Source organism: Zasmidium cellare (genome assembly GCF_010093935.1).
Source record: "Zasmidium cellare ATCC 36951 unplaced genomic scaffold M409scaffold_45, whole genome shotgun sequence".
Classification (NCBI taxonomy): Eukaryota; Fungi; Ascomycota; class Dothideomycetes; order Mycosphaerellales; family Mycosphaerellaceae; genus Zasmidium; species Zasmidium cellare.
The window spans coordinates 95,298-123,175 of NW_022986989.1; the positions used below are offsets into that span (position 1 = coordinate 95,298).

At 53.4% G+C, this 27,878-nt stretch overlaps 15 protein-coding genes across 15 annotated transcripts; 4 read left to right on the top strand and 11 right to left on the bottom strand.

Moving 5' to 3' along the window:
- Positions 1–318: 318 nt before the first annotated feature.
- M409DRAFT_70140 (uncharacterized protein) lies at positions 319–1,698 on the bottom strand (the record flags this gene model as incomplete). Its single annotated transcript, XM_033818590.1, has 2 exons — positions 319–1,430; positions 1,605–1,698. 2 exons carry the CDS (start codon positions 1,696–1,698, stop codon positions 319–321), a joined length of 1,206 nt encoding a protein of 401 aa, XP_033661703.1.
- A 634-nt stretch (positions 1,699–2,332) lies between these two features.
- M409DRAFT_59609 (uncharacterized protein) lies at positions 2,333–3,013 on the bottom strand (the record flags this gene model as incomplete). Its single annotated transcript, XM_033814244.1, has 3 exons — positions 2,333–2,539; positions 2,597–2,744; positions 2,796–3,013. 3 exons carry the CDS (start codon positions 3,011–3,013, stop codon positions 2,333–2,335), a joined length of 573 nt encoding a protein of 190 aa, XP_033661704.1.
- Positions 3,014–3,591: 578 nt separating this feature from the next.
- On the top strand, positions 3,592–4,461 carry M409DRAFT_70141 (uncharacterized protein; the record flags this gene model as incomplete). The annotated part of the gene is made up of 2 exons (XM_033818591.1): positions 3,592–3,621; positions 3,655–4,461. The coding sequence occupies 2 exons, from the start codon at positions 3,592–3,594 to the stop codon at positions 4,459–4,461; spliced, it is 837 nt and encodes a 278-aa protein (XP_033661705.1).
- Positions 4,462–4,886: 425 nt separating this feature from the next.
- Positions 4,887–6,114, top strand: M409DRAFT_70142 (uncharacterized protein; the record flags this gene model as incomplete). Its single annotated transcript, XM_033818592.1, has 3 exons — positions 4,887–4,907; positions 5,032–5,473; positions 5,531–6,114. 3 exons carry the CDS (start codon positions 4,887–4,889, stop codon positions 6,112–6,114), a joined length of 1,047 nt encoding a protein of 348 aa, XP_033661706.1.
- A 150-nt stretch (positions 6,115–6,264) lies between these two features.
- Positions 6,265–6,727, bottom strand: M409DRAFT_28697 (uncharacterized protein; the record flags this gene model as incomplete). The annotated part of the gene is made up of 2 exons (XM_033809144.1): positions 6,265–6,609; positions 6,671–6,727. The coding sequence occupies 2 exons, from the start codon at positions 6,725–6,727 to the stop codon at positions 6,265–6,267; spliced, it is 402 nt and encodes a 133-aa protein (XP_033661707.1).
- An 821-nt stretch (positions 6,728–7,548) lies between these two features.
- On the bottom strand, positions 7,549–9,503 carry M409DRAFT_59612 (uncharacterized protein; the record flags this gene model as incomplete). The annotated part of the gene is made up of 3 exons (XM_033814245.1): positions 7,549–7,699; positions 7,753–9,388; positions 9,458–9,503. The coding sequence occupies 3 exons, from the start codon at positions 9,501–9,503 to the stop codon at positions 7,549–7,551; spliced, it is 1,833 nt and encodes a 610-aa protein (XP_033661708.1).
- A 1,682-nt stretch (positions 9,504–11,185) lies between these two features.
- Positions 11,186–12,396, bottom strand: M409DRAFT_70144 (uncharacterized protein; the record flags this gene model as incomplete). The annotated part of the gene is made up of 4 exons (XM_033818593.1): positions 11,186–11,871; positions 11,928–12,036; positions 12,090–12,248; positions 12,316–12,396. The coding sequence occupies 4 exons, from the start codon at positions 12,394–12,396 to the stop codon at positions 11,186–11,188; spliced, it is 1,035 nt and encodes a 344-aa protein (XP_033661709.1).
- Positions 12,397–12,669: 273 nt separating this feature from the next.
- On the bottom strand, positions 12,670–13,926 carry M409DRAFT_59614 (uncharacterized protein; the record flags this gene model as incomplete). Its single annotated transcript, XM_033814246.1, has 3 exons — positions 12,670–13,333; positions 13,383–13,506; positions 13,554–13,926. 3 exons carry the CDS (start codon positions 13,924–13,926, stop codon positions 12,670–12,672), a joined length of 1,161 nt encoding a protein of 386 aa, XP_033661710.1.
- Positions 13,927–15,146: 1,220 nt separating this feature from the next.
- On the bottom strand, positions 15,147–16,555 carry M409DRAFT_28701 (uncharacterized protein; the record flags this gene model as incomplete). The annotated part of the gene is made up of 5 exons (XM_033809145.1): positions 15,147–15,742; positions 15,803–15,924; positions 15,976–16,126; positions 16,174–16,207; positions 16,256–16,555. The coding sequence occupies 5 exons, from the start codon at positions 16,553–16,555 to the stop codon at positions 15,147–15,149; spliced, it is 1,203 nt and encodes a 400-aa protein (XP_033661711.1).
- Positions 16,556–17,300: 745 nt separating this feature from the next.
- On the bottom strand, positions 17,301–18,799 carry M409DRAFT_28702 (uncharacterized protein; the record flags this gene model as incomplete). Its single annotated transcript, XM_033809146.1, has 3 exons — positions 17,301–18,034; positions 18,286–18,378; positions 18,430–18,799. The coding sequence occupies 3 exons, from the start codon at positions 18,797–18,799 to the stop codon at positions 17,301–17,303; spliced, it is 1,197 nt and encodes a 398-aa protein (XP_033661712.1).
- Positions 18,800–19,135: 336 nt separating this feature from the next.
- Positions 19,136–22,754, bottom strand: M409DRAFT_59617 (uncharacterized protein; the record flags this gene model as incomplete). Its single annotated transcript, XM_033814247.1, has 4 exons — positions 19,136–20,086; positions 20,146–20,489; positions 20,546–21,050; positions 21,417–22,754. The coding sequence occupies 4 exons, from the start codon at positions 22,752–22,754 to the stop codon at positions 19,136–19,138; spliced, it is 3,138 nt and encodes a 1,045-aa protein (XP_033661713.1).
- Positions 22,755–23,059: 305 nt separating this feature from the next.
- Positions 23,060–23,693, bottom strand: M409DRAFT_28705 (uncharacterized protein; the record flags this gene model as incomplete). Its single annotated transcript, XM_033809147.1, has 4 exons — positions 23,060–23,083; positions 23,135–23,207; positions 23,264–23,623; positions 23,674–23,693. 4 exons carry the CDS (start codon positions 23,691–23,693, stop codon positions 23,060–23,062), a joined length of 477 nt encoding a protein of 158 aa, XP_033661714.1.
- Positions 23,694–24,014: 321 nt separating this feature from the next.
- M409DRAFT_59618 (uncharacterized protein) lies at positions 24,015–25,463 on the top strand (the record flags this gene model as incomplete). The annotated part of the gene is made up of 1 exon (XM_033814248.1): positions 24,015–25,463. The coding sequence occupies one exon, from the start codon at positions 24,015–24,017 to the stop codon at positions 25,461–25,463; it is 1,449 nt and encodes a 482-aa protein (XP_033661715.1).
- A 312-nt stretch (positions 25,464–25,775) lies between these two features.
- On the bottom strand, positions 25,776–26,032 carry M409DRAFT_28707 (uncharacterized protein; the record flags this gene model as incomplete). The annotated part of the gene is made up of 3 exons (XM_033809148.1): positions 25,776–25,813; positions 25,870–25,968; positions 26,020–26,032. 3 exons carry the CDS (start codon positions 26,030–26,032, stop codon positions 25,776–25,778), a joined length of 150 nt encoding a protein of 49 aa, XP_033661716.1.
- Positions 26,033–26,297: 265 nt separating this feature from the next.
- On the top strand, positions 26,298–27,835 carry M409DRAFT_28708 (uncharacterized protein; the record flags this gene model as incomplete). Its single annotated transcript, XM_033809149.1, has 2 exons — positions 26,298–26,952; positions 27,009–27,835. The coding sequence occupies 2 exons, from the start codon at positions 26,298–26,300 to the stop codon at positions 27,833–27,835; spliced, it is 1,482 nt and encodes a 493-aa protein (XP_033661717.1).
- Positions 27,836–27,878: the final 43 nt, after the last annotated feature.

Below are 27,878 nucleotides of genomic sequence, written 5' to 3' on the forward strand. Positions count from 1 at the left end.
GGGGGGTTATGAGGGGGAGGTTTTGGGGTTGTGAGGAGGAAATGGATGGTGAAGTGGCGGCTTCGGCTAAGCGATACTGATCTTGTCGACGAGCTCTTTTAACGTCTAGTAGCGAGCTTCTTGTAACCCTCGGTACTTGTGTGATCCGCAAGATGTGTATAGTGTGTCGAGGTAGCGATCTAGATCGCTTTTGCCTAGCATTAGGCCTGGGTCACGACTCGTGCGGCTAGCATTAGATTGCTGGGTTTCGGTCGCGAGGATTTTGCCGAGTCTGGTCTGGAAAGGAAGCGATACATCAGCATGGTCGTCTCATTCCCTTCAATCACCATATCTTACAGCTTGAGCATACGCCCTCGTGTGATAACTGCCCCACATATCCATCTGCTCAGGAGATAGTCTCAGCAAAGCAAAGAACGAAGACAGAGCCTCATGCGTAGCATCGATAGACCCATAGACATCCGCGAACACGCCAGCGTCCGGATTTTCGTCAAGATATAGTACCGTCAAGACGCCAAAGAAGCTGCTGGTTATAGTCACTAACTGTCGAGCCAAACGGAGATCTACCGTCTCGAAACGCTTGGGGTTCTGCGAGTTGAAAGGGTACTTCCAGTTGGAGTACATGTCGCGGAAGCAGGCGATCAATGTCGTTTTATGCGAGGCGCTGGTGGTGATGGGTGTGCCGATGGCTTGCGGGATGCAGATGTGCTCTTGTACGAAGGTCGCCCACTGCCACATGGATTGTTCGTATGCGACGTCGGGTTCGAAATCTGTCTCAATCATAGGGTCGACTAGATTTAGGCGCTCAATGCATCGTACTGCTGAAGGTGGCAAGTGCAAGTGATATGCTATGCTCACGTCCTGGACGACCACCGCCTGCCATATTCGTCTTTGGAGCTGGCGATGTTGGTCGAAAAGCCCGCCTGGGTCAGAGTCTAGGCTTCGGTGCAAGCGGAGGGCATAAGCCTGACGGACCAAGATTCCCGAGAATGTCCACGCTTCCGAGATGCGATTCGTGTTGATGAGCAGGTGGCCGATGAGGAGAATGACTTGAGCCGTGCCCAGAGAGAATTTGCCTAGATACGAGCACAGACAGAGCGATTGATGGCTTGCTGAGAGGTAGATATCAGCCATACAACCACGTTCGTCCGGCTCGATATCCGGTGCGAAGTAAGCACCAGCAGCGTAAACGACGAAGTGCAGCGCGAGCTTGGCTGCGTCGTAGCAGTATTTGTCTTCCAGCGACATGGCCCAGAGGTGCTCCATCTCTGCAATCAGATCCTCTCGAGACAGCATTGGATATAGGGGATCAACGGAAGCGAAAAAGTTCTCAACCAACGACAGCGCACGTTCTCTTTTCGGCAACACCGTAATGACCTCGGCGAGGCCCCCGTCTTTAGTCCAGTAATTCTGGAAAGGATGCTCAACGGTGGCTGGAACACCGATCCCGTCAATTGTAGGTGAGTCTACTCGCTCTGAAATTCGTGTGGTTGCCAGTATATAGGTCTGGTCCCATGCAGCGGGTTGGTTGAAGACAGGCGATGCGTTGAAATCATTCTCGAATGCGGGCCCCTGGAGAAAGGGCAGTCCAAATGTGTCCTGCAAACTGGCTGAGGGCTGGACAGAGACTGTGATCGCTGTCCTCTTGGCTCGTCTGGCCCCAATGATTGGAGCAAATTGGCGATTTCGGTATAGGTACATGGGGTCTGGCGTCTGATGCTTTCAGAGTGTCAGCGTCGCCGTGTATGAGTGCAGGCGTATATCGAGTATGAGCTACCATCGTCTACATCTAGGCCGATCTCTGCTGCACCTAGTTTTCCTCGAAGTACATGCACTGCAAGTCAGAGTCGGTTTGTTTCTTTTTTGCTTAGTGCGACGACGCGGACTGTGCGAAGGCTTCTGTGTCGAGTTCGTGTTAACTTCTGTAGTCTCCATCACGGGGCGACGGTTCCTCAACTGCAGAGCGTATTTCGAATAGTATGGGGCGCCTATGTCGTATACGATGCTGATATGGTGGGAAATGTCTCTTCACTCAAATGACAGCCTCTCAGGTTTTAAGCCCAAGTAGGAAGGAGCAGTCGCGTTGCTATTGGACGATTGATGCGAGTGGTCTGAGCGTCTCAGACTAACAGCCGAAAATGCGGGGAAGCTGCGGGGATCAAGAACTTAATTCCCGACTTCACGTCTTCACCAACGAGCAAGATTTGCGCCATGTGTTCTTGTTCCTGCATAATCACGGAACACAGCTTTTCAATTAATTCTCACTGCAAGTACTTTCATCGCTGTCCTTCAGACAGACTTCGCTATCGCCCAGACTGCACATCCTCCCTTTTTCTCAAGACGGAACAGTAACGTCGGGAATTGTCCCAAGACCAAGGCCTGGCAGAGTCGGTGGAGTGACTGGAAAGCCGGCCACCTCATTCGGAAGAGTGAAGTATGCGGGTGGATCGATGATTCTGCAGTCCTGAGTATCGATGACCCCAGGAACGTAGATGGCGGTCTTGATGGGAAGTGGAACCCCAAGAGCACCGACACCGAAAGTCTGCAAGAGAGGCAGTGTGAGCATCATTCTGTACGACACTGGCCGAGAAGGACCTACCACTTCAGCATCCATCACGGTCGTTCCATTGTCGTAAGCAGTGAATATTGTATCAACACGAGCGACGGCTTGTCGTGCAGCAGCGGCGACGTCTTTCGAAATGGCTCCGTTGAGGCCGAGTCGAAGGCATGGCGCACCGTTGATGCAGCTATAGGGAAAATTTCAGTACGAGCAGCGACTTCTGGGGCAGGATACTAACAATTCAATGGTACCATCCGGCTTGAAGGGAGCGTTCTCGAGGGTGGCGATCGAGTTCAGATCATTGGGATCGTTGAATGCACCAATGATTGTTTGAGCAATCTTCAGTCGTGTGTCCTTCGTACATGGGGTAAGTGGTGGATACGGTGTGCCCAGGTTGGCAGTCGGGGCTGCGCTGGCACTCAAGAAGAAACCCAAGAGAAGTGTCGAGAGATGCATCATTCACGATACTTAGCTCACGGCTAACGCAGGACTCTCAGAACTCGGGGGTCGCGAGCTTCAGAAAAATGATGGGTATGAGACCTATGGTTGAATGGCTCGAAAGCTCCTTTTGTACACGCTGTTGAATGCAGCATGATCAACTGTGCGTACCTAAAATTGCTGTTCTTCCAGGTGTTCCGCAATTCCCCATAATGCACAGTCCGGAGATCATCACAGTAGACTTGCGCCTGTGAGGGAAGTGGCTGACGGATATAGAGCGGCTGCTGACAGACAGTAAAGTCGTGGCTGGCTTTTGCTCGAAGGAAAGCGAATTTGAAGTTACTTTGCTCTTTTCATCCAGCTCTGCCACTCGATCCAGGACGGTTTTCAATAGTTCTCGGTGCCCCAATCGATTATCAGCAGCCTAAGTGTTTCTCTGCGCGGAATTCAATCACACTTGTTCACTTCGCGGAAATAGAGCGGGCGACCGCTCGAGGGATCCTAACCCCACGTGAGCATTGGCGGGAGCATAGCTCATCCTTCTACTTGACAACAGCTCTCATCGGTCGAAGGGACTCGATCGAGACAATTTGCGAATGGCTTCAACGAACAAACGACTCGAACAGGTCCTTCACCATGTCCACAGCGAACCATCAAAGCATGCAAGCCCGTCGCCACCAGATGTCATTTGCAAGACACGAGAACATACTCCCGGCCACAACGTCGCTACCATAACGTTTTCTAACCCGACCAAGCTCAACGTCGCAAGCCATCATCTATTACAAAAACTGATTGACATCTGTCAAGATCTCAGCAAGGACGATAAATTACGAGCGGTCGTCTTCACGGGAGCTCCGCCACCAACCGCCAGCAAAGCACCAGCGTTTATTGGAGGTGCAGATATCCAGGAACTCAGCAAGCTATCATCGTCCAGCCAAGCGAGGACGTATATCTTGCATGTCCATAATGCATGTGCCGCGATCGCAGCCTTGCCTGTGCCGGTCATCGCTCGAATGCACGGATTTGCTCTCGGTGCCGGGCTGGAACTCATGAGTTCGTGTGATTTAAAGCTTGCCACAAAAGTGAGCAAGTTTGGCATGCCAGAAGCCAAGATTGGGCTGCCATCTGTCGTGGAAGCTGCTCTATTCCCAAGCTTGATCGGAGCCGGACGAACAAAGCGTCTTGTCTATCTCGCCGAAATCCTCTCCGCAGATACAGCTGAGGACTGGGGGCTGATTGAACGAGTGGTTGATGATGTGCCGGCGCTGGATAGAGCTGTTGATGAGTGGGTAGGGATGATTGTGAAGATGGGTCCTGGTTGCATGAGGCTTCAGAAGAGGCTTGTTAAGAAGTGGGAGAATTCGACGTTACAGGAAGGTATCTGGGCGGGTGTAGAGGCTTTGGAGGAGACTTATGCGGATGGAGGGAAGGAGGCGAAGGAATATATGAAGCCGTTGCTGAAGTGACAGAAGCCTTCAATGGCAGGTTCGTAGTGATCTTCCTGCCCTAGCCAGAAAAATTGTGCTGTTGAATTGCTCTGCTACACAGATCGACTCAAGGCAACGACAGATATATCGTCGACAGAAAATAAGTCAAGCGTAAGTCTACATATGCGTTCGAATGCAGGCACAACATGAATTTCCGTTCGTGATCTAACAAAGTCCATCAAAGCAGGGTCTGCCTCCAAGAAGGCTGCGGCCGGATATAGAACGGATTGGCTGCGTAGAGCTACGGCTACGGCTACGGTACTGTAGAGCGGAGTACTTCCATAACTGTCAAGGTACATTTGTACTTCCGGGATGCCGATTCTGATGCAGGTTTCTCTCAACTCGGTGGACAATAGTTGATGACTTCTCTAGCTCTAGACTTTCGGTGCTTCAAAGTACATCACATGTTCGTGACGTCCAGGCACGTCAGTGTTGCAACAAGAATCGCCGCCCGATGGCACGCCTTATGAGAGCTGCTCAATATGACAAGGCATGTCAATTTACTTGCTCGTAATGCGAGACCATAACCTCATATCTAACAATCCCAAGGAAAATGACAAAGTCCTCGTCCACGAGATCCCAATTCCCGAACCCAAAAAAGACCAACTCCTCGTCAAAATCACCGCCGCCTCCCTCTGCCACTCCGACCTCATGATGTCCCGACGCCCCTCCGGCCTCGGGCCCCTAACAATCGGCCACGAAGGCGTCGGCGTCGTCTCCAAACTACACCCCTCCTCCGAAGGACACGGCTTCCGCATCGGCGACACGATCGGGATGATATGCATCATAGACGCATGCTACGAGTGTGAAGGGTGCCGCGTGCATGGATCTTTCTGCGTTGGGTCGAGGAAGGGCGGCGCGAAGATTCAGGGGTTGGCGGCCCATGGGTATTTTGCTGAGTTTGCGGTTGTGGATTGGAGGAGTGCGATTCTTTTGCCGGGGAGTTTGCCGGTGGAGAGGATGAGTCCGTTGTTTTGTGCAGGGATCACGTGTAAGTCATACAGTTCAGTGTTTCTTGCGTCTTGAGGCGAGGTTGAGATTCATACAGCCTTCCACGCCGTCGACAAATGCAGTCTCGAACCCAGTCAATGGCTCGCGATCGTCGGCTGCGGTGGCCTCGGGCAGTTAGCAGTCCGGTACGCCAAAGCCATGGGCCTGAAAATCTGCTGCTTAGACGTGAACGACCAAGTCCTCGAGACAGCCTCCCAGAACGGCGCAGACGCCATATTTAACACCCAAAAAGACCCCAAATTCGTCAGGAAAATCCGTCAGTTGACCCAAAGCCGTGGCTGCCACGCCGCTGTCGTCTTCAGCGATGCAGAAGCAGCGTACACCACCGCACAGAGAATTTTGACGTTCGATGGGCTGCTGATGGTCGTGGGCATGCCAGATACTCCCCTGAAGTTTCCAGCGTTCGCCATCTCGACGAACCTTATTCGTGTCAAAGGGGCGAGCAATGGGACGGCGGCGGAGTTGAAGAAGGCTGTGGATTTCATGGCGAAGCATCATATCGTTCCTGATGTGCAATTTCGGCCGTTGGAGGAGATGCCGCAGATGTGGTGGGAGATGGCGAATGGCAAGGCGAAGGGGAAGTTGGGGGTTTCTTTTATTGATGCGAAGAGTAGACTCTGATGACGGAGTGTCGTGTCGATACTGAGCAACGCTCTGTTTGAGGATTACTGAGATCCGCTCAGAGCCTCCGAGAAACCTAGACGCAGATTTCAGCTCACAGCCCTTACAAAAACATCCTACCACCCCTGAGTCAGCCTCAAACATCCACAATCACGAGCCCTTAACCTTCCCCTCCTCCCTCCCCCTCCCCAACACCCCCTCCACCCCCCTCCAAACCCCCAACCCAACCGCCCAAACCCCAAGACAAACAGCACAAAGCACCCCCAACCCAAACGGCACATTAACCAAAACCCACCTCAGCTGCTCCCCGCCCTCCGGCCCCAGTCCACAAAGCACCGAATACATCAAAAACGCCACAAACATCACGACCAGAGACCCCGGATGGCCCAGGTCGAAGTGCAAGCCGGCGAGCAGGCGCCCGAGGTGGAAGGTCGCGACGGGGAGGGCCATGGCGAGGGCGAAGGAGGCGGCGAGGAGGAGGAGGTAGTAGGAGATCTGGGGGCGGTTAGCGGGGGTGGGTTGGGATGGGATTTGGGGTGGGGAGGTTTTTGCGTACGAGGAGGACTGTGTAGGCTGTTGAGGCGAGGGAGGTGTCGGTTGGGAAGGTAGGCATGGTTTTGGCGATATATAGACACAATTGGTTGTTTGTTTCCGATTGCGTTCCTGAGCCGATTTCTCTTCTCTCGGGTACAGATATTGTAGTGGCGGTCTTCTTCGTGAAGTTTTTTTCGTCCGATCTTCGAGTCGCTCGAGTCGAAAGGGCCCTAGCTCCGGAGTAGACCTCGCTGGCAGGCAGGAAGTGTCCTACACGGAAGGGACGCTCTTTGTGAAGGCAGATTGGTAAGGACAACCAAGTCCTGGATCCTCGATTTGCTCTCCGTGGGCTCAAGTCCTTCCAAATTCTTTCAAGATATTAAAAATTGTGAGACAGTCAAAGATACCTATACTTCCCCTCTCTCGCCCCGTGAGGCTGTGTATCGTGCATATACGTCCCGCCCATCCCGCCAAGCCCCACCCTCCCACGGGAATCCTCCAAGGAAAGTCGACCGCATCGCCTTCATCATCGAAAGCAGCACATTCGCCGAAGACGACAAGGAAAGATTTTATGGAACTTCGGCGGTTCATTTCTTATTTTCTCTCTCTCTTCGATTGAAAATGCACTACATAGCTCCGAAGCTTTACTGCAACCCGTGTTTGAACAGGCTCTCTATTTGATCCCATCCGTCTCCTTCCCATCTCAACAAGAAACAGAGCACAAAACGCCGCCCAGCACCACCAAGACGCTGCGAGGAGAAAGAGCAAAAGTTGTCTTCTTCTTCAGGGATTCCAAAACTTTGTGCGCTCTCCAACTCTTCTCGGAAAGCACTCTTCTCGGAAAGCACACTTCTTGGGTAGCATTTACGCGAATCGAATGGCTGGTACCAAACTGCTTCTCTAGAGTCTGGCCTTGGTCGCGCTCTCGCTCTCCATGACGGCCCGGATGTCCTGGGCGGCTTCGTTCAGGAAGAAAGCCATACGCTCGGCGCCGAGGTTCTTGCTGACAATGTTGAACTGGATGCTGTTCTCGTTGATCATGTAGGCCATGCTGTAAACATCGTCAGTACTACTCTCATCAAGGAATAATTTCGATTCACTTACCCCCAACCGTCGTCAATGACTTGCGACCAACCGTATCCGTTGTAGTACTCAGAGCTCAATTGCGAAGAGCTGATGAACCAAGTGCTGCTGTACGAGTACGCCGGGTCCTTAAAGATCTCGGGTACATCCTCACCAGGCTGGAGCAGCTTCTTCAGACCAAACAAGTGTCGATCGCATCCCTTGCCGTCACTAGCAGCAGTGATGTACTCGGTGTGAGCGGAGAGCGCCTTCCTGAAAAGGTCTCTGCACTCCTCGTCGGTAGACAGTGGATGTTGCATTGAAGCGCAGAAAGCCACGCTCTCATCGGAAACGGTTCGGCAGGTTTCAGTTCGGCCTTCTTGGAAACGACGAGTGGCGGCGGATTCGTATGTCGGGCGGCTCTTGCCGTAGAACTTGTAGTAGGCAAGCTGGATGACCATTTGCACGTAGGCGTCGGGGGAGCACTTGAACTTCTTCATAAGACCCTTTCCGTATCCCTGGAACGCCTCGACGCGGAGCTCATGCTGGCTGATGAGGCTGACGTGGTGGGTGGTAGCAAGTGCGACGTCTGCGTAGTTCTCGCCAGAAAGCTTGAATCTGATAGGAGCTGGGTCTGGGATGTCAGATCGGAGTTGTGGGTTCTCAAAGTCGAGCTTCTCGTTGAAGATCCAGTGCATGATCGTATCGTTCAAACGATGCGTTGGAGTGCCATCCATCATGCTGTGCTCGCCGTTGAAGCCAGAGGTACCGTTGTCATTGATGATCATTTGCAGTGGCTTGTCGAACCAGCGGTTGCTGCCGTCACCGTGCCAGTACTGGTGCGAGCGCTCGTGAAGAGTGATTGGAGTAGCATCGTCCAAGCAGACAACGAAAGAAGCAGATTCAATGGCCTCGATTGCAGCTTTGTTAGCTGGGTTCGACCTGATGAGACGCTCACGCATATCGGTCCAGTTGTCGCGGTTCTCAGTGGTCATGATACCAACAGCCGGAGACTTCTCGGCCATTTCGTATACTCGCCTGAACTGGTGCTCGAGCTCCTTTGTGCTAAGCTGGATGCCGTTGTGGGTGTGCGGGATCTTAAAGAAGGCGTTCTTGCGAATGACGAGGATGTGCTCATGGTCGTGGGAAGAGTACTTTACAGGGTAGTCGGCAGGCTTGGCTGGGACACGGCAGGCGTTGAACATCCAGATGTACGAGCTCATGGCCATGGGGAGCTTCTTCATGTATTCAGGCTCGAGCGAGTTCTCGTCGACCTGCCTCTTGAATTCCAAGGTTGCAGTCGAGATGGCAGCAGCTCGCTTAGCTGGGTCTCTTCGTTTCCTGTCATCCCTGTGGCTGTAAAAGTACGAGACATAGGGGATAATGGGGTCACGGTATCCGAGGTATGCGGCATTGTTCCACCACTCAGAAAGCCAATTCTTCGTCTTAGGGTCCCTGGCACGCTTCAAAAGTCGTTCTTGAAGAGTATGGCCAATAGCACCCGGCTTTGTGAAGGCCTCTACGGCCATTTTTGTGTTCTCATATTCGGCTTGGCTGAGGAGCGGGTGAACGGATTTGAGGTATCGTCTCGAAGTCTCCTCGAGGGTGGGAACGGGTAATCTGGGAAGGGAGTCTTCGTATCTGAGCATGGCACCTTTGGCGTGGTCCTCCCGGTAGCCTGAGCATCAATGTATTGTCAGTTCGACTTGCTCCGTATAGCCTGAAAGCCAGATCGTGGTATACGCACCCTCAGGCAGGCCACTGCTCTTTCTCGTCTGTTGCTGAGCCACCATCTTGTTCGTGTTCTGTGCGGAAAGAGAATGTTAGAGATGGGATGGGCACGTCCGAGGTCTTATGAAGTCACAAGTAGCGACATGATTTGCAGGGAAACCTACAGCTGCAGCTAATCCTCGGTAAACAGACTGTGAAGCAGAGCATAGGCCTCTTCTTCTCGCAACCGCGCCAAACATCCCAACAGCGGCGTCAAGGAGTGTAGCGAACGTAGAAAGGATGCAGGAGCACCTTGGCCGACTGAAATGTAATGCTAGACGTCGCCGGCGGTGGTGCTGAGAGCTTCCAAGCGCAGCTCCTGGTAGTTTTTGCCCTGACGCAATGGTCGGCGTTCAGACTTCGCGACAGCCGGACGATCAGAGTCTACCTCGGCAGGCCGGGATGTCTCGCGTTGCCGGGAGCCAAGTCTTTTGTTGCAAGGCCAGCCAACTCTTTCACATGTAGAAGTGCTGTATGCAGTCGAGCCGATAGGTGCGCATCAGAGGAAGACGAAGGAGGAAGTGTCGTCGCAGGTGTTGCAAGAGCCGCAGCCGGTGTTGCTGACGTTCTTGTTTCTGCTGTTTCGCACTCCGCCGGCTGTTCACGTGCGCGTTTTTTCTCCACAAAGCCTCCTGGCCTGGATCCCTCCCACGCTGCACCGGGCTAAAAGCGGTAAGCTGAGACTCTGGAGCGCTTCGCTGTGCGTGATGCGTGACTCGTTGGTCTTTGCTCGCCGCGTACGTCACCGAATGCCGTCGGTCCGTCGTCGTATATCAACTCGTGGTGGTTCGAAGAAGAGGAGTATAGAGAAGCAGACGAGAAGAAAAGCAGCTTTCCAAGCAATCGACAACCGTGTCGTCGGGGCCCCACGGGATATTTAAACACGGTTTCGAGCAACTCACTTTCCCAGGGAGCAAAATAGCATTCCCCGAGCGTTGAAGCCGCCCATCGGGTGGACCCTTGGCAGGAACAAAAATGTCCTGGCCCTTTCTTACCCGAAATCGAATGTGACCGGCTGTGGCGTTCCAAGCAATAGAGCAGGTGCAGATGAGCAGCGCAACGGGGAAAGGGGAGGCGCTTCAAAGCTGGGGTTGGACCGGCGTAAAAATGGTGCTTTCTTCGAAGACCGAGCGCTTGTCGTGGGGTGTCGTTGCGATAGACTTCCTCGCCAAGAACATCGAGATGCGCCTACGTTCTGAGAGCTACGCAGACCAAAGATTGCTTGACCAGACGATCACCACCACCGTTGCGAAGCGTTTTGTATCGCGTTTCTAAAGCATCAATCAATACTTTGGAGGCTCCGCGGTCTTAAGGTGTGTGTAACAGGCATCGGGAGTTTTCGTATGCAGCTATAAAGACGACATGAAGCTATCCCAGTTCCCAACCTTTGGGCTACTTTAGAGCTTCGATTGACCTTTTCGTTGGCGCGGACGATCGTGAGTAGTTGGAGATAGCTTCTTCGTGGCAAAGTGTGACACTTCCGCTGCTACAAAGGAAATCTTTTTGAACGGCTATAAATCTACAATGCTTTACAGACGCTCAATACATCCAAGCCTCCGTCCAGCACAAGTCTGGATCTGTGGCTTCTTCTCGGCTCCTCAAGTCCGTATGTTCAAGTATGTGTTTGAGAGGGGCAGCAATGATCTTCTGCACGACCATAAGCTACACTTCGACACACTTTTCTTGCAACTTCTGTAGAAATAGCTTATGGGTTCTCCTTGGCCCACTTCTCACCCTTCTCAATGTTGCCCTTGAGGTCCTTCAAGCACTTGTCGAGAAGACCCTGCTCGTGATCCGTGACCTTGCCAACTGGGTGAATCTCCTCAACACCGTTGGGGCCGAGGGTGACGTTCGATGCGAAGTAGGTGACGCCCTGGTCCTTGTAGAGAGGCGAGTCGACGAAGGTTGGCTCAACGACGCCCTTCTGGCCCTGAGCTGCCTTGAGAAGAGACTCGGCGAAGCGGGCACCAGCCATGGCCATGGAGAGAGTAGCAGATCCGGCACCGTCCTTGGCCTTGACGACCTCGTCACCACCGAACTGCACACGCTTGACGTACTCGTCGCGCTCCTGGCCCTGGAGCTCGTAGCCAGACTGGCTGAGGAGAGGGACGATGGTCTCGCCAGAGTGGCCACCAACGACAACGATGTTCTCGTTGGCTGGGTCAGAGCCCTTCAGCTGAGAGATGAAACGGGAAGCGCGGACGACGTCGAGGGTGGTGACACCGAAAAGCTTCTTTGGGTTGTAGACGCCCTTGCTCTTGAAGACCTCGGCGGTGATTGGAACGGTGCTGTTGACGGGGTTCGAGATGATGAGCATGTTGGCGTCTGGGGAGTGCTGGGCAGCGGCCTTTGCGAGGTCGCGGACGATCGAGGCGTTGGTGTTGAAGAGGTCTGCGTATGATCAGTTGCCCATTCATTATTCGCTTGGTTCCGAAATCATTTCCTACCATCACGGGTCATGCCTGGCTTGCGGGGAACACCAGCTGGGATGACAACGATCTCAGCGCCCTTCAAGCAAGCAGCGAGACCCTCAGGAGTGGGCTCGTAGCCGGTGACCTGGTCATTGTTCAGCCATTGTTACTCGTCTGCTTTCCATCGAACCATCTCACAGTGCTCTTGGTGTTGATGTGGCCGACATCAGCGGCGACACCTGGGCCGCCCTTGATGTCGTAAAGGGCAAGCTCAGTCAGTCGTGGGTTGAGCTTGAGCAGGAGGGAGAGAGGCTGGCCAATGCCACCTGCCGCGCCGAGGACAACGACCTTCGAGGCCTACACATGCATTTTCGTGTCAGCGCATTCGATGCTTCGAGTCCGAGGAGTCCCTGGTTCAACCCACGTTGCTGGCGGTTGCGGAGAAGGCACGGCGGTTCAATGCAGCGCCCAGAATGGACTGCGATGCCTTGCGTGCAGCGAACATCTTGGCTGTGGGTTTGGGGTGGAGAGAGGGTTGATGAAGAGAGAGGTGTGGAGGGGATGCAATGGAGAGGAAGAAGTGTTTTGGTGGTCGCATGGTTCGGAAAATGGGAGCTTCACAAGGTTACGCACGGACCGAGGTCGGAACCAGGGTCTGAAGACTTCACTTCACTTCACTTGACTTGTTCGCTTTGATTTCCATTTCTACCTTGTCTGCTCAATGAACACTTGCTTATTTCTCGAGAAGACAGTCCATCCTGAAGTCGCCTACGAACGGCTAGTCGTCAAACTCCATGAGCTGCCTCTCGACTTGAATCGCTTCTTGCTCCAATTTGATCTCCCGCAATCGCATCTCCAGCTCCCTCTTTCTCTTTGACTGGCCACTCGTGCTATCTGCAGCTTGCGGCGCACTAGAGTTCTCGTTGAACCGACGCGTAGCTCTGCCAGCGACAGGTACCGGCACTTCTGGCTGAGGCTCATTTTTGATCGCCACCATCCCGGTCTGCGGCAAAACCTCCTCATCGTCCTCATCTTCGCTGTCATAGATCTTCTTGCCCTTTTTAGCCTTCTTTTCTGGCTTCTGGCTCAGAGGTGGAGCTTTGCGCTTCTTCTTTGCTTTTTGCATCGCATTGGTTGGTGGTGAAGGGGGTATGACGCTCGACTTGGGATCGGCTTCTGGATAGGCGTTAGTTCTGACATGCGTAAATGCTGTACTGAAGCATCTGGCGGACTGACTTGTGTTTCCAAAGTGGAATTTGCAGAGACCTTTCCTCACAGGGCCCTGCCCCTGGAAGTAATCGATGCTGACTCTTGCGAAAGGCTTGCTTTTTTCTCCCGAAGCGGTAAGTGACTGTCCAGCATTGGAAGCACATTTGGTCTTCCGTAATGCCTCGAATCTGTCTTGTTTCTCCGCCTTACGGGATTTTTTCAAGTCCAATTGCCTGCGTATATGTCAATGCCTGTCCTTTCCGTTGCTGCCGCTTTACTCACGTCTTTGCTGGTGGGTCGGCCGGGCGAGATTTGTGGCCACGTAGCACATACACAGACACGCAACCTCGGAAGGAGGCAAGCTCATTAACATATGACGAGTAGCCAACGCTGCTCGGGCGAACACCTGGAGTCGTTAATCATCGGTCACCGGTATGGGCAGGAGTTGCTCACTAACGCTACCTGGCATTTGGTATGCGTATTCGAGGCACTCCGAGCCTTGATGCCCCCAAGTTGCAACGGTGGTGAAAGAATATTCTCCACTATGTGAACCACGCTTCTCTATGGCATGGGCTTGAGTCAAGCGAGACTTTCGGAGACTCTCGCTCTGGCCATCGTCGTATGCAATAGCTACGAACAATGAGTCTGCTTCCCGCCAGTCGAAATCGTCGTCTATAGTGAGGCTCACACTGAACTCAGTGCCGGGCTCTGCGCTGATTAGTCGGTGCCTGTAATTGCGCGGTTCTTCGCTGCTTGGCAGCTGCTCTTTGAACGGCACGCCACTCTCGTCTTTGATGCACACTGTGAGACCATGGTTCCGCACCATCGTGGCTGCTCGGTTGAGAGTGGTGTAGTGTAAGACAGCGCGTGACGAAGCGGAGTTGAAGTTTGTAGTCACGAGATTGGAACCCTCAAAGTGCGAAGCCACTAGTTGAGGATCCGCATGTGAAATTTGCGTTTGAGGCAAGTGCTAACCTCAACGCTCTTTCTCATTTCATTTACTTGACCACCCGCTTTAACGACGGAGAGATAGACGACAGCTTTCACGCAAATCCTCGAACGCTCGTGCTGAACTGGCAATACTGCTACTGCCAACAGGGCGTGGACATGACGCACTACTACCGACAACAGTCTTACTTTCGGAAGACTGCGTCTGACTCAGTATTGACCAAGAGAGTTGGCACATGTGGTTCGGTCCGAATTGGAGGCAGTCTATTATACGATCCTTCAGAGAGAGTACGTGATCCTAGACGAGTCGAGCAGTTTGTCATCGTGGCTATCGGTCTATAATATCAAAAAGTTCCACTCATGGGGCTATCATTACACCGACGGTGGCCCGACGTAAGACTGCAGGTAGATGCACAAGTAGAAGAACATGGACACCTTCACAAAACCGGGCAAATTCTATCAGACCCAGCTGTTCCATCTCTCAAGACTGCCTCAGCCCCTGAAACCCTGTCGAGACGTTGCTTGCACCACTTGCCACATTCCTACTAACTGCCGCCATCCTCCCCGGTCCCTCTTGGTTACATATCAAAGGAGGCACCCTCAACGGCTTCGAATGGGTGCTCCAGGCGGCTGGCGGTGCAAAAATCTTCACCAGCAACGGCACCCCTATGAACGAGTCCCTGTCCAATGCGAAGTAGTCCAAACATAGATATCCCTAGGTGACTGCTGTCCTCAATACAACGGCCTTCAAGGACACCTTAACGTCACGAAGGCGAGCTGGGAGTGTGGAATCACGGCGCGTGAAAAGGGCCTTCGAGTGCCAAGCCGCTATTCGAGGTCCTGCATGTGAAAGGAGTACCGTGAATCTCATATCTGACTCGATTGCTCGTTTTGGGCTCATGAAAGTACACTATGAGCCACTCTTACCAGCTCCAATTGATCAATTCGCTCCCACGCTCTTCCCTTTCTCGAGCATACTTGATCGATCCTGTCCACACCAAGAAGCCAGACAACTGCCACTGGACAAATCGCTGCACGCAGAACGCTCACACAACACCCAAAAGACTCATTTCAGACCAAAAACTCCACGCTTCAACTTCAATCGTCAAGGTTCATCAGTCGCCTCTTGATCTGAATAGCCTTCTTATCCAACTCGACCTCCTCCAAATCCAGCTCCAGCTCCCTCTTCTGCTTCGATTTGGCACTTGACTTGGTCTCCTTCGCCGGTGCATCTGTGTCTCCCGTAACAGTACCACTGTCGGAGCGAGACGCCGGGGCTGGAACCGAATGTTGCTCCTCGACCGTGTTGACTGGTGCTTCCTCTTGCGGAGGAGGCTTTGACTTGGTTGCACGGCGTGGATTCTGGACCACAATCTCGTCGTCGTCGTCGTCGTCGTCATCCTCGTCGCTGACGCTAACGACCGTAGGCCTCTTGTAACGCTGCCGGGCTGGGCGGTCGGCTCCGGTCACTTGTGTACTCTCGTGCTCATGCTCATCCCACGGGTATCCCTGCTTTTGCCACATGTTCGGCAGAGAGTAGTCTCTCTGCGGGATACCACGCAGGCCTTGCGATCTCCTCGCAGCTGCAGCATCCAGTGTATCACTCCTGTTGGTCCTAGGCGTGGCGGAGCCAGCGTTTTTGGTCTTGGGGTGGGATGGCGCGGGTGTCATGAGGTTGACAAACTCGGCAGGATCTAAGGGACATCAGTTTTGTGGACTCTGGTACCGATCCCAGTGGCTGCAGCATGACTTACTGATGTTGCGAAAATGGAATTCGCAGACATTACCGTCCTTTCGATCAAGTGGCTGAAAGCTCTCGAAATTAATCTTGAGCTTGGAATCCTTGATTTTGTCAATGTCCTTGAGATTGCTCTGGCTGGGCGGTTGTCAGTATCCCAAATGCCGCGAGTGGCCTTCGCATACATACAGAAAGCTAGACAAAGGGTCTGCGAGGCGTCGCTTCTTCGGATTCGGGGAGAGGTGGCCACGGTGGACGTAGACCGAAATGCAGGCACGGTGAGAAACCAAATCGTCTTTAGATCGGTGGCGGTACTTGTCCTGCTTGACGTTCCTCGTGGCTGCCGCTGTCAGTAATATACACATTCCTCGCGAACAAAGGACTCACCACCAGTAGCCGCAGCCGTCATGAAATACGCCGTCTACATCAACGTATCCGACTCATCGTTCTGGTAGCGTGTAGCACGTACGAATAAGTGCTCCCCTAGAAAGTCTTTCTTGGAGCTGATAGCCCAAACCATGGTGTAGTCCACCTCGCCCAGGTGCTCCTCCGCGCCATCGTCGTACGCAATTGCAACAAAGATGCAATCCGCATCTTTCCAGTCGAACCGCTTCTCTACGGTCACGCTTACCTCGAATTTAGTGCCTGGTGTCGCACTGATGGTTCTGTAACGGAAAGAGCGCGGCTCTTTTTCGTTTGGCTTAAGTTCGTCGATTTCGCGGCCATCTGCGCCCTTGATGCGGACGGTGATGCCGTTTCCGATAGCCATGTTATCGCAGGTCTTGTTGGCGTGGCTCGCAAGTTCGAGACGAATTTGAAGTTTGGTGCGTTTTGTTTTGACCCCAGCGGGCGCTAAGACATTAGCGCGACATGCATATGTCCAGTTACAAAAGAGGAAGGAGCAGCCAACGATACCGCATATGCGAACCAGGCATGTATCAAGTTCACAATTAATGGAAATTTAGACATTCATGTGGCTGAAGCCGACGTTATTGGACATCATTGTCGACCAGGCCTCGTGTATGGATCATGGAAGCCAGCAAGCTTTGCAGTTGCTGTGGCTACGCTAAGCCTATCATTGTGTTTTGCAAATGTCAGAGAGACAGCTCTGTCTCATACCATTCAATCTACTAGTTACTGTCTTTCTCAGAAGAGTATTCAGACCGGGAGTGAGATTCTCAATTTTAAAGATTTGATTTCTGCTATCAAAGGAGTATGTCGATAATGTCTCCTGGTCGATGTCTCGCTCAGAATTGTGAAATATCATGGTCGGTATTCATACCGTACTTTTCTGGTGGATCTCATTGTGAAGTCTCCCCCGTCGCTTTAGTGTCAATCTCAGAGTGTGTTTCATGGCAAAGCCACACTCATTTCATTCTCATGAACGTCGTTGTTGGGGATGTCTGCCATGGTCTGGCTCGACGCACGAAGCAGTTCGCCTCAATATCATCTGAAGCTGTGATCACGTAGCCTCTTGCTCCTGAGTGTAGTGTTGCTCCATTCTGCAACTGTGTTCAAGCTTCCTTCTTCACGGCCTTCGCCTTCCACTTCCTCATCGCCCTTAGCTTTCGCCTCAGCTCAATGTGCCGCATCTCGTCCTCAATGTCCTCCTCATCGTCCGTGTCGCTCTGGATGATTGTAACGCGCCTCTTACGGTTTCCTCGACCACTTCTCAAAATTTTCCTTCCGCCTGGGACTGAGCTTGGGTCTTGGGGATGTTGTTCGCCGGTCAGATCAACAGCGTTCGAGGCATTGGCTGGTAGATTTAGCTGAGCTTGCTCTGGCGCAGGAGAGTCGGAAGCATGCGCGAGGATGGCCTCCTGATTCCAAGGGTTTGCACGTCCCTCTTCTTTGACCTCCTGAGGTAAGACTTCCTCGTCATCTTCGTCTTCGCTTGGTACCCATTCTCCGTCTGGGCGAAGCCAGACCGAATCAGGTGATTCAGCGAAGAAGTAATCGATCGATCGCTTTCGTCTTCGAGACATGCGTCTGGTCGGCGAATTTTGTTCTTCTCCCTCTTCTTCGTCTTCTTCGTCTTCTTCTTCAACATCGCTTTCCTCGCTCTCTTCGCCTGCCTCGTTTTCCTCACTATCTTCACTCTCAGACACGCGCCGCTTCCTCGCCTGCCGCTCAGTCTTGGTGCTGTGAGTGATGCCCTGAGGGCTGGCTTCCGTTGAGGCTAGAAAGTTGCGCCGCCCGACTACTGTTGCCATTTGCTTGCCTTGGAATTCTTGTAGCTGTTCTGCCGCTATGGGAGGTCAGTCGTCAAGATCTCACAAGATTGTTACAATTTACGCTCACTCAAGTTTCGAAACTCAAAGATATGCGGGTGCCAAATGTCAGGGACAAAGCATTGTTGATTGATGACCGTTGGTCCGGACATTCTTCTAGTAAAGGGTCAACATCATGTCTTATAGCAGCTTTTTCTGACTTGCCTTGGTTTGAACGGTGGCTCTGTCAAAGATCTTCGGGAAGGTGTGTGATCACGCAACATGCTACCACGCAAAACAAGCACGGTGACACAGCCTGGGCTCGCAGTGTTCTCGTCCACCCAGGAATCATCTGTCGCAGTCGCTCTCAACTTATCGTAGTCTATGTTGTTAGTTGTTTTGTATCAGGAAATGACCGCAGATCTGCACATACTTGCGGGATCCGGCACCACCATGGCTATTTCCTGTGGTGCAGACAGATCATCCTCCCAAGTAATAAAGCTCAGGAATTCGCACCCGGAGTCTGCAGAGCCAGAAGGTATATACCATGCTTGATAGTTCTGCCGTTGCTCAACGGGGCCGGCAGAAGGCCCACAATTGATGATGACCATTATATTTTGATTCTTGAAAAGCTCCTTCGGAAACTTGATCCCAACTTCGAAGGCATGTCCAGGTGGCGTCGAGATGAATCTTCCACACGCGTCACGGAAGTGTTTAGACGCGGAAGGGGTGGGATATTCGGTAATGTACTCATTGGAACCCTTCAGTCGCAGGCTGGCGTGTACGCCCTCTTGGTGCTTCATCGTCTGCTCTGCAATGATGTGGGATTTGGTGTGGTACGACTTGTGTACGACTTGGTGGTGGAATCTTGTTGTTGTCGATGTTGAAACAAGTTCGAAAGCGGCAGAAGAGTTGAGCCTTTTTAATAGTCAATGCCAAGTCTCCATCACTCAAAACATGTGAAGAGACATCGTCGACCGAGGAAGGCGCTGCCTGACAGATTTGCTTCTGACATCCGTGACAAAAGTCAAGTGAAAGAGGTTGAAAGTGAAGAAATAGACCTACCATCACCAGCCAAACCGACCCTCATTCATCCTTCCCCTCAGCCACAATATACCACCTCCCTGCTCGACTCACAATTAGATCTCCAGCTTGACGCCCTTTCCCTCCCGCTGTTTGAGAGCTCGAATCTTCCGTCGCAGCCCGACTTCGAGTAACTGGTCTTCGAGATCTTCGAGGTCCTCGCTCACATCAATCACCGTCTTCTGCCTCTTTGTGGGACCGCTCTCGTCTGAGACGCTCTCCCGCTTCACGGCTACGATGTCGGTATCGTCATCCTCTGTGAGGTCGATGACTTGTGAACTGTGATTGTTCTTGATCTGTTCGCCGGCATTCCGGCCTTGTGGTCGTCGGGTTGCCGCAATGGAGGTCAGTGGTGTTGGGGAACCGGCCGTGCTCGTATTGCGAAGTGTTCCGTGGCCTTGGGAGACTCTTGCAGATCTTGATATGGATGCTGGAGGGGTGGGCCGGATGCCGATGTTGACAGCGCACTGCTCAAGGATATCTTCGTTGGGGAATGGCGGTTCGGCTGGCGTTTGAGACACCCTCGTCGACCTGATCATGGCAGCCTTGTGGTTCGAACTCCCATTCGATCTTTCATTGCCGACTGGACTCTTCGCCGATGAGCTGGACGCAACCGAAGGGTCGGGAGCTGGGTTGAGGACACTCCGCGCGGATTTGTCATCTCCTTGCCTGGATTCAACAGCAGGCGATGGCAGTTCTTCGAAATCGCTGCCAGGCGGATCCGTGGTCTCATTCCGAGTCTGTGTGTACTCCGGAGTTGACATATCATCGCTTGTCTCCTGGTCATCATGGCTATGCTGTTCCAACGCAAGCTGCTCCTCTCTGATACGCTTCTTCCTCTCCTCAAGAATCTCTCGATCGCTCGGTGGATCAGGGAATAACTTCAGGCTTTCTTGAAGCTGCCGCCATGGGTCGGCAGTCTTGTGTAAAGGGGCCGACTTCTTGTGGCTGTGGCGAGGGAGGTCGGGAGCCTTCACCCTTCGTGCCTTCGCAACCGATGAAAAGGTCTTGGAAGAGGTCAGCTAGGCCTTCTCTGAGAAAATCGTTCATGATTCGGATTTCTTACCCTCCACATCCTGAACTCCCAAAGACATGGGTCGCCATTGTCACCACGCATACGCTTGAACCAAGCCGGGTCAATGATCTTTATCTGATCCTTTGCGTCGTTCCTACAGCTCCGTGTTAGCTCTGGAAGATCAGAAAGAAGCTGCGTATGTCGTTTGCGAACTTGCCGTGAGCTCTCGGGAGGACAGGTTGGAGCTCGAGGTTGAGAGCTTTGGTCGTCTTCTGACGTTTGGACTAAATGACCTCGCTTGATGGCGACGATGATGCTGCCTTTGTTGGGTGTTTCATCGAGCTGCCATTCGAGTGGCTCTCGGCCGAACGTGACGTCCTGATCATCTAGATTCGCTGCCCATTCAGTCAGTCTCTTGTTCTCCTGTCGACACAAATTCAACTCCACTGACCATTGATTGGAACTGGAGCCTTCATCGGTATCACCTCATCCACGCTGCCATCTCTATTGAATCTTGTGACTTCACCGAAGTCGTACCCCTTCTCCTTGTTCCAATTGCCAAGGCACTTCCTGGGAACCCACCACGTCTGACTGTGATCAGATGTCTCCAGCTTGGTGGACCTAGCTATGCTGATGGTGATACTGACGCCACTTGCGGAGCAAGGCGAGAAGCCACGACGAAATTGAAAGCCGACAAGGAGGGCAATACGTTCTCCTGCAGGCACGCAGAAGGAGGAGGAGAGGATGTCGCCAGTGAATTCGTCGTGTACCTCCGCGTTGTTGTTGTCGTCGCGAGTGTCTGCTGGCTCTTCATCCTTGTCGAGGTGGATGATTTCGACGGAAATGCCGTGATGAGGAGGCATGGCGAGTCTTGAGCGGCCAGTGGTCAATTCTGCTCTTGGACGTTGGAGGCAAGGTTGATGTAGAGTGGTGAAGAAGCCGTGGCCATTGAGCCGCTTTCAACGAGAACTCGAGTGAGTACAGAATGCAATCACAAGCACGTGCATATCGAGGAGTGAAAGCAGACTTGAGTGGACATATCACTTTGAACTGGAGACCTATTAGCTACATCCATAGCCAAAGGAGATCAATTACCCACCGAAGGAAATTGGAGTAGGTTAGTAAAGATTCACAGAACGTAATTGAGAAGGCATTCATGCCTATACCAGTGAATGGGGACATCTTCACATCCCTGTCCTTTGTCAATCATCGTCGTCTGATCGTGCCGACGATTGACCCATGCTCCCCACGCCATCTCACTAATCCCGCTAAGCTGTCTCAGCATCACCACCCAGACCACTGATCTTCTGCCGAATCCGCACCTGCTTCAGCCTCTCTTGATGGATCTTCTCTTGCTCCTCACTCTCCTGCAACTGCAATTGCAGCTCCTCGCGCGTCTCCGGCTTCTTGTAACCAAAAGTACGCCTCTCGACCATTTCCTTCTTAATCTTGGCTGGCTCGTCTTCGTCGTCCATTGTCAGATCGACGACCTCCATCGCCTCCTTCTTGATATGGAAGGTGCCTTGCTCGATCGGATTCTCCTCTTTGACCTCTTCTTCGTCCTGGGTGTCGTTGCTGGTAGTGCTGCCTTCCCCAAAGACTTGAGTAAGATTGGCCAAGTCTGACGCTCTACTTCTCTTCGGCTTGCTAGCAGTATCTTGAGGCGGAGATGTGCGCTTGCGCCCTTGCCCGCTTGCTGTGATTTGGACCGGGAGTCTGACGATAGCTCTTGGCGTCTCGTCTCCGCGTATCGTCCCCTCGTCGCTGTCAGAGACCGCATCGTTCGCATCCGAGTCCACCTGCGCTGCTGTACGCAAATTCTTGTAGGAATTCTCGATGGCAATCGCCAGCGCCTCTTGCTCGTTCGGATTTGCAATGTCAATGGAGGGCCCGTCACGCGATGGTCCCGCTTCGACAGCCGCACCGATGTTGGCATCTGAGTCGACCGTGTTCCGGAGCTCGAAGACAACGGGAGGAGGGGCCTTCTCACCAGCCATCGGCTTGAACCAATGCCAGCTGATGACCTTGGGCATGTCGGTGGCTTCCCATCGGTGAGTAGGTGGAGGATCTGTGCAGCGCACCGGGTACAGTTGCACCTCATCGGTAAGATCGCCACGAACGACAGAGACGGCGATGCAGCCCTTGTTCGCGAGATTCACGTCCTGCCACAGGACGTTCTTGCTGCCCTCGACCGGGTTGTCTTGCGAAATCCCGCGCGTTAGCAAGCAGGTGTGGAGGGGAAAGGGTAGTATCTCACCGTCTGGCACCGGGAAAGTGAATCGGGTCGCCTCAGCCTTGCCGTTTTCGCTCTCCCATGTCGAAAAGAAATGGAAGGCGTGCGCCCTTCCGAGGTTGTCCGCGTCAATCCACCACGACTGCGAGTTGCTCAAGTCGGATGGATCCAGGTCGGTGTGGCCGATGGCAATTGTGACGCGGACGCCAGAAGCTCCACGAAGGTTGAACTGTTCCTCGAAACTGAGATTGACCTTGACCTCGTCACCAGGGGTGGCGTGAATCGCACGACTGCGAGAGTTGCCGTCGCTATCGGTGGCGATGACTTGGTGAGGGTTCTCGTGACACGCTACGATATTGCGACGCAGATCTTCGAGCCACATTCGCACGCCATCAGCCCGCTGCAAGTCAGTGTCGTTGATGAACATTGCAATTTCGTGAGAGGTGCTTGCTTATTGTTTGGTTCTGCTTTCAGTTAGGATTCGTGTTGGACTTCGTGTAAGAGTTGGTGCGGATGGGGTAGTAGAAGTTGTGAAATGGGAAACCTGGAGATGAGGGAGTGCACCGTGTGCTCTGCCAAAGTCAGAGGATGAGGAGCACGTGCTGAACAACGAAGCCAGTGAAGTGAGTGTGAAATGACATGTGAAATTGTTTCGCAGGCTCCAATCGATGCTTGCTGGTATCTCATCTGCTTGAACAGTAATGTACATGCATCGCTTTCGTCTATTCACATTTACTGCCCGAAAATGGAATGTGCCTATTCAGGTGTAAGCGGAGCTGTCGTCGAAAGGACTTAATAAAAACTTACGTAGATCTGCCTCTTCCGCAGATGAACTGGGGTCTCATTTTCTGGAGTACCTGGGATCGTCTTCTCCAATTTTCTGGGGGAATCGTCAGCATCAGTGCCCTCTAACGTGAAGCACAGTATCCCACTCACAAGTTGTCAAAAACACACTTGTTCAGCCCCCTCTCCAACTTCCGGCATTGCCACAGCTGCTGGTTGTTGTTGTCTAAGCACTGCCAATGCTTCCTGAACTCCTCCAAACAGCTCTTGTTGATATCGTCGATCACACTGGCAGCGCATCGCGTGACTTTCCTACCCTCCTTCAAACACTCTGTCTCGCCCTTGCCATTCGCCAGATCCTTGCAGTGCATGTAATCATCATTGTAGGCTTTGCATCGCGCGCCGATGAAGAAGGAGGCCGAGAGTAGAGGGGCAGAAGAGGCGCCTACCTCTGGGACTTTGGGGATGCTGTCCGGGAGGGGAGTGGTGTCGATGAGGACCTGTTGGTTGAAGCTGGCCAGCGGTTAGCCAAACATTCATGGAGCAGTGAATGGAATCCATACCGAGGCTGCCTGGCCGACATGGTGGGCTGCTGTGGGAGAGTGTGTGTCGGCAGTCAGTCAACCCATCCCAATGCGACGTCGAGCTTCAGAGAGAGGTCGGCGGAGGCGTAAGGAAATCGGGAGTAGCCGATTGGCAGGAACGGCAGGCGCGTCCAAGCTCTTGCAAGACCGCGCTTCACCTGGAATCTGCTATTGTTGACCATTCACTCACTCACTCACTTCAATCCACTCTTTGTTGTCGCCGACGCTGCGACTGAGCGCCATCGCACTCTTCTTGTCGCCTTTGGCCCACTCATCTTCGCTGCGACCGGTTGGAGTAACAAAGCAAAGGTACCTTCAAAATGTCGATCTTCGGCAACACGCAGCAGAACAAGCAGACTGGCGGCGGCGGGCTGTTTGGAGCGAGCGCAACACAGAACACGGGAGGGTCTAGTCTTTTCGGCTCGAACAATGCAAACACAAATACCGGTGGTAGTGGGTTATTCGGAGCGAGCTCGAATCAACCGAGCGCAGGTGGAGGATTGTTTGGATCGAGTACAGCACAGCAGCCCAGCACTGGAGGTAGCCTTTTCGGGGCGAACAATACTACACAACAGAACACAGCTGGCGGAGGACTTTTCCCCTCGTCCAACGCCGCCCAACAAACCAACACCACTCAACAAACCAACACCAGCTCAGGTCTCTTCGGGTCCAATAACGCTGCGGCGGGCACTGGTGGTCCCCTTTTCGGCGGGCAGTCAAACGGTGCCAGACTCGGTCAAACAGGAGGGGGTTCTTCGTCTTTGCTAGGGGGGAATACCCAGCAACAGCCATCTCTCTTCGGCGCCTCCGCCACGCAGTCCCAGCAACCGCAGCAACAGCCGCAATCGACTTCAGTATACCAGCCTGGGACCGTCTCGGTTGGCAATATGGGACACACCATGACACAAGCACAACTGCAGCGTCTGCAATTCTCCGGCGTCTCCACTCAGCCGAACGAGAAATCTATAGCTGAGCAAATCCGCACGATCATGGGCAAATGGGACCCCGAAAGCGACACAACCATCCTCAAGACCTACCTCTACAATGCCGTTCCGAAAGAGTACGCCCCCTTCTTCTACCCGAACGCTGCAGCAGGTGAAGACGAGAAGAGCTGGGAAGAGGCGTTGAGCCAAAAGCCAGAGCCTCCCAAGGTCGATGGCAAGGAGGTGGACAGTACGACGTACGTGCCAATCCTGGTGAAAGGCTTCAAGGCACTCGGTGAGCGCGCAGAGACCCAAGCAACCGTTGTGCAGCAGATGCGCGCTCGTCTGCACGAGATGAACAACTCGCTCACATCTATCATGGCTGCACACGAGCAGAGAATCACTGCAAACATCGCCAGGGCCAAGAGGCAACATCAAGTTCTTCAGCAGAAGTGTCTCAGGCTGTCTGTCAAGGTCCAAGTCCTGCGCAACCGAGGCTATGCGCTCGATGCAGCAGAGGAAGGCCTGCGAAAGACGTTGATGGGCCTGGAGAAGCAGGTGATGGACCCGGGCTTCCTGGGTCGGGAGGATGAGATTTGGGCGAGGATGATTGCTTTAAAAGAGAAGGCGAGGTGGCTGGAGGAAGAAGGAAAGTGGGTGAATGCACAGGTCCAGCAGCAACAACAGCAGAGGAACGATGACGGCACGTCGAGCGCTGTACCGGAGGATGTGTTGGCTAAGACGAGGAAGATCCTCAAGGATTACGATGGCCAGTTGCAGCATCTCAACAAGGAGCTGGAGGACGTGAGGAAAGAGTTTGCCGAGTGGGAGCGCAGCAGAAGATGATGAGTACTCGAAGAAGTGGTGCGCAAAGGTGGTGTTACGGCAACAGGGATTCGTTCACACTTGGGTTCATCTGCGTTTTAAGCGAAGGCGTTTTGTGACAAGTGCGACAGGACCGAATCGCCTGTTATGAGGGCGAATGTGGTATCAAAAGACAATGCTTGTACTTGTATGTCCGCCTCGTTTCCGTTTGTTGCAATGTTTCCGCCTCTCTCCCTGTACTGCCTGAGATGAGAGACTTCTCCCCAACGCCGCGCTATGCGTTCCCCATACCCTGTGCTGTACAATATGATACATCTTCCATCTTGTCCACGTCTATACGAGCTTCTTGACGGCATCCACGGCGAAAGGAGCTGTCGCAGAAATGTTAGCGACATATCTACGACCAATGCCGATGTAGTCTTCTTACAGAAATACAGCAAAATGCACATGCTGACCATGCCGTAGAGTGTTTGCGCCGCTGCTTGCTCCTGCTTCCTGAGCTCTTCGGGAGATGGTGGAGGGGGTGCTGTGGGCTGTCAGTGATGCCTCGCCCAGATGCAGATATGCGTAGACTCACGACCGCCGAACATCTTGTCTGGCCTTTGTGATGTGTATGTAGAGTTGGATTGGCACGTGTTAATGACGGATGCGACTTGTGAAGTGCCCGATGAAGTGAATCTTTAAAGCTCGGGCCATGTGCCATGCCAAGCGCTTGACGTCGCGGAGAGTCGCGACCTTCAAAGGAGCGCTGCTTTCAGCGACATCAACTTTACACGCAACATCCACCACACCCACGACAATCACTCCTCGTCTCCTCGACAACCACTCCGAGGTACACCTGACGTCGTCGCGAACATGGAGGATCTCGAGCAGCCAGTCGGCTCGCCGTCGCTCGATGCCGGTCCAGAGCCACAGGGCAACGACGACCCTGGAGACACGCTGCGCCCCGAGATCGAGGAGGAAGATGGCAATGGAGCGACGCCACCAATTGCAGACCCGACGGCTGATATGGATACGCGTGAAGACGATGAGCATCCGCTGACGGCCGACAAGAATCGAGCAAACGGTTCTGGCGAAGGCGAGGACGAGGGCGACAACGAGAACCCTGACAATACCGGCGCGGCAGTGGACGATGATGATGATCTGGAGTCAGAGTTGGAGGAGTTGGATGAGAAAGAGTTCGAGGACTTCGACCCTTCTGCCTTGAACCTTCCCGATCAACCACTCGCTGTCGACGAGAGCAACGTCGCCCTCTTGGGTGTGCACAAGCGCAAGCGAACTGCGGAGGAAGAGGCCGAGCGTGAGAGGAAGAAGAAGAGGAAAGAGAAGAAGCGAGACAAGCCGAAGCGAAGCAGGAAAGGCGGCGACGAGGATGACTTCGAAGGTGGAGAGGAAATGTCGGGAAAGAGGAGTCGCAAGGGCAAAGGTGCAGATGGCAGACCTGTCAAGTCCAAGAGCAGGGCGCGGACACCGGATGAGGTCGACGAGGAGCACCTGGCCCCGGAAGAGCGTGAGTCCAGTCTCGTTCCAACGCTGTATGTAATGACGCTAACTGACTGTTTGCAGGCCGCAGACGTGCGCTCGACCGGAAAATTGACGAGGCACTCAAGACCAACCGTGTCTCGAGACGGAAAGCTGCCCAAGTTGCTGAAGAGCGTGCAGACGAGGACATCGAGAACATGCGTCGCCGCATCATCCAGGCCTGTCAAGCCGACCAACAGGCACGCGCAGCTGAGAAGATCGCTACCCACAAGCTGGCCATACTTCCAGATGTCGTCGAGCTCATGAACCGCAACACCATTCAGTCCCAACTCGTTGATCCAGAAGTCAACATTCTCGAAGCAATCCGGTTCATGCTCGAGCCCGCCGACCATGACGCGGCCCTTCCCAACTACCAGATTCAGCGTGAGCTTTTCGCCATTCTTGGTCGACTCAGCATGTCAAAAGAGGCCTTGATATCATCAGGCATCGGCAAAGTCGTCCTCTTCTACAGCAAGTCCATCCAACCACAACCCGAAATCAAGCGCCAAGCAGAACGCCTTACCGCAGAATGGATGCGCATTGTCCTGAACAAAGGCAAGGACCGTCGTAACCTACCCGTCGAGACCAAGATGTACGATCCACTCGCTGCACAGTCGTCGCAGCGTCCAGGTGCCTCGCAGTCGCAACAGGCGATCGCGGCAGAGAAGAGACGCAAGGCGCTGGCTGCACCTGGCCCCACGAACCGTGCACGAGTCGAAGGTGGCGTTGGAACATACTCCATCGCACCGATCAGCAATCTGAGCAATGCTCAAGGCGTTAGCGGTCGTAGACTGGGCGCTAGCGGAGATGACATGTTCAGAAAGATCACGGCTCGAAGCGCGATGAAAAGTGGCACGGGCGGTCGGCGGTAAGCAGTCCGCAGAAAGGACCCTACGCTTCAGCCTTGTCGTTCTC